Source organism: Cyprinodon variegatus, unplaced genomic scaffold (assembly GCF_000732505.1).
Source record: "Cyprinodon variegatus isolate N-32 unplaced genomic scaffold, C_variegatus-1.0 Scaffold1448, whole genome shotgun sequence".
NCBI classification, from domain to species: Eukaryota; Metazoa; Chordata; class Actinopteri; order Cyprinodontiformes; family Cyprinodontidae; genus Cyprinodon; species Cyprinodon variegatus.
Genome location: NW_015151901.1, coordinates 79,166 through 80,391, shown reverse-complemented (window position 1 = coordinate 80,391; position 1,226 = coordinate 79,166). Strand labels below are relative to the sequence as shown.

The following is a 1,226-nucleotide window of genomic DNA, read 5'->3' as shown; positions in this document are numbered from 1 at the left end:
ATATATATATATATATATATATACATACATATATATATATATTAAGACAACCTTAATACTTTCAATCAGGTTTTGTTGTTGCTGTTTTTGTTTTTAACTATTTCTCCTCTTGTTTTGTTTTTTATTCAGCAGTGGATGGTTTGCTCAGAAGATCAGTTTTCTGTTTTTGGGAACATTTGACTTTTCCTTCTCTTATTTTCTGATGCACCAAGAAGAAGAGTGAGAGGCAGACAGTAGGAGGAGGAAGAGGAGGAGGAAGAGGAGGAGGAGGGACAGAGATCCCCATGGGGAGGGGGTCGGTACTTCAGTCGCTCAGAGGAGCAAACGGAGGCGGACAGAAGAAGTAAAGTCAGGTAGAGGAGAACACCTGCCGGGACAGAGAAGCTCAGAGGAAGAGGAGGAAGGAGAGGCTGACTGAGGCTGTCCTCTCCTTCTTCATGTCTGCTGCTGGAAGCTCTTAGATGTTGAACTTGATGGGTGTTTCTAACGCCTCCAACCCCAATGTCTCCTGCAGCTGCAACTGCCAGCCCTACCCGTCCATCCAGAACATGGAGATCAGTGAGTAAAGCTAACCCATTCATTCCCACAGGGGCTCCGCTCACTTTATCCGCCACTTCCTGACAACTTTCAGCTGTTCTCAGCAGGAAGCAGCTGGTCCACAAGAACCGGACCGAGAGCAGAACCGTTCATGTCATTTTCTCTTTTGCTTTTTCTGCTTTCAAACTGGAAATGTCGCTTTGAGGAGACTGGAAGGCAGAAGGAGAGGAGGGCTTTTCCCTTGGGGGGTGGGGGGGAGGCTTCGTCATGCCGCTGAAGCCAGACTGCTGTCTAGCCGTCTGGCTGCGCGTGCGCGCTGGTAACACGCGTTTGGCTGTCCGGGAAATCCGCGCGCGCGCGCGTGTTTGTGTGTGTTTCTAACATTATGGGGACCAGCGCCTTCCAGTGGTCTCCATGGCTACAAGTCCTGGGAAAGGGTTTGGGATGGGGTCCATGCTGTTTTGAGCCTCCTCTGCTGGCTCTGGGTCCGGCTCTGGGTTCGGTTCTGGGTTCGGTTCTGGTTCTTCTGGGTCTGTTGTGATGAACCGGTCTGACTGAGGTCACCAACAGTTCATTTCATTTCAGACACATTTCAGATGTTTCTCTGAATAATGATGTCATCATCATTTTTTCTCTTTTAGTGTTTATTTGTTTGTTTGTTTTTTAAATTCAGATGATGGATCTCAAAA

General features: G+C 48.0%; 1 protein-coding gene across 4 annotated transcripts in view; it reads left to right on the top strand.

Moving 5' to 3' along the window:
• The first annotated feature begins 324 nt into the window (after positions 1 to 324).
• The window catches only part of LOC107103435 (protein TMEPAI-like), a 39,023-nt gene continuing 38,121 nt past the window's right edge, over positions 325 to 1,226 (top strand). For all 4 annotated transcript variants that reach the window (XM_015403146.1, XM_015403143.1, XM_015403142.1 and 1 more), the window contains exon 1: positions 325 to 558. In XM_015403146.1, coding sequence (XP_015258632.1) covers positions 462 to 558 — 97 coding nt within the window. In that variant the 5' untranslated portion in view covers positions 325 to 461. The remainder of the gene's footprint in view (positions 559 to 1,226) is intronic.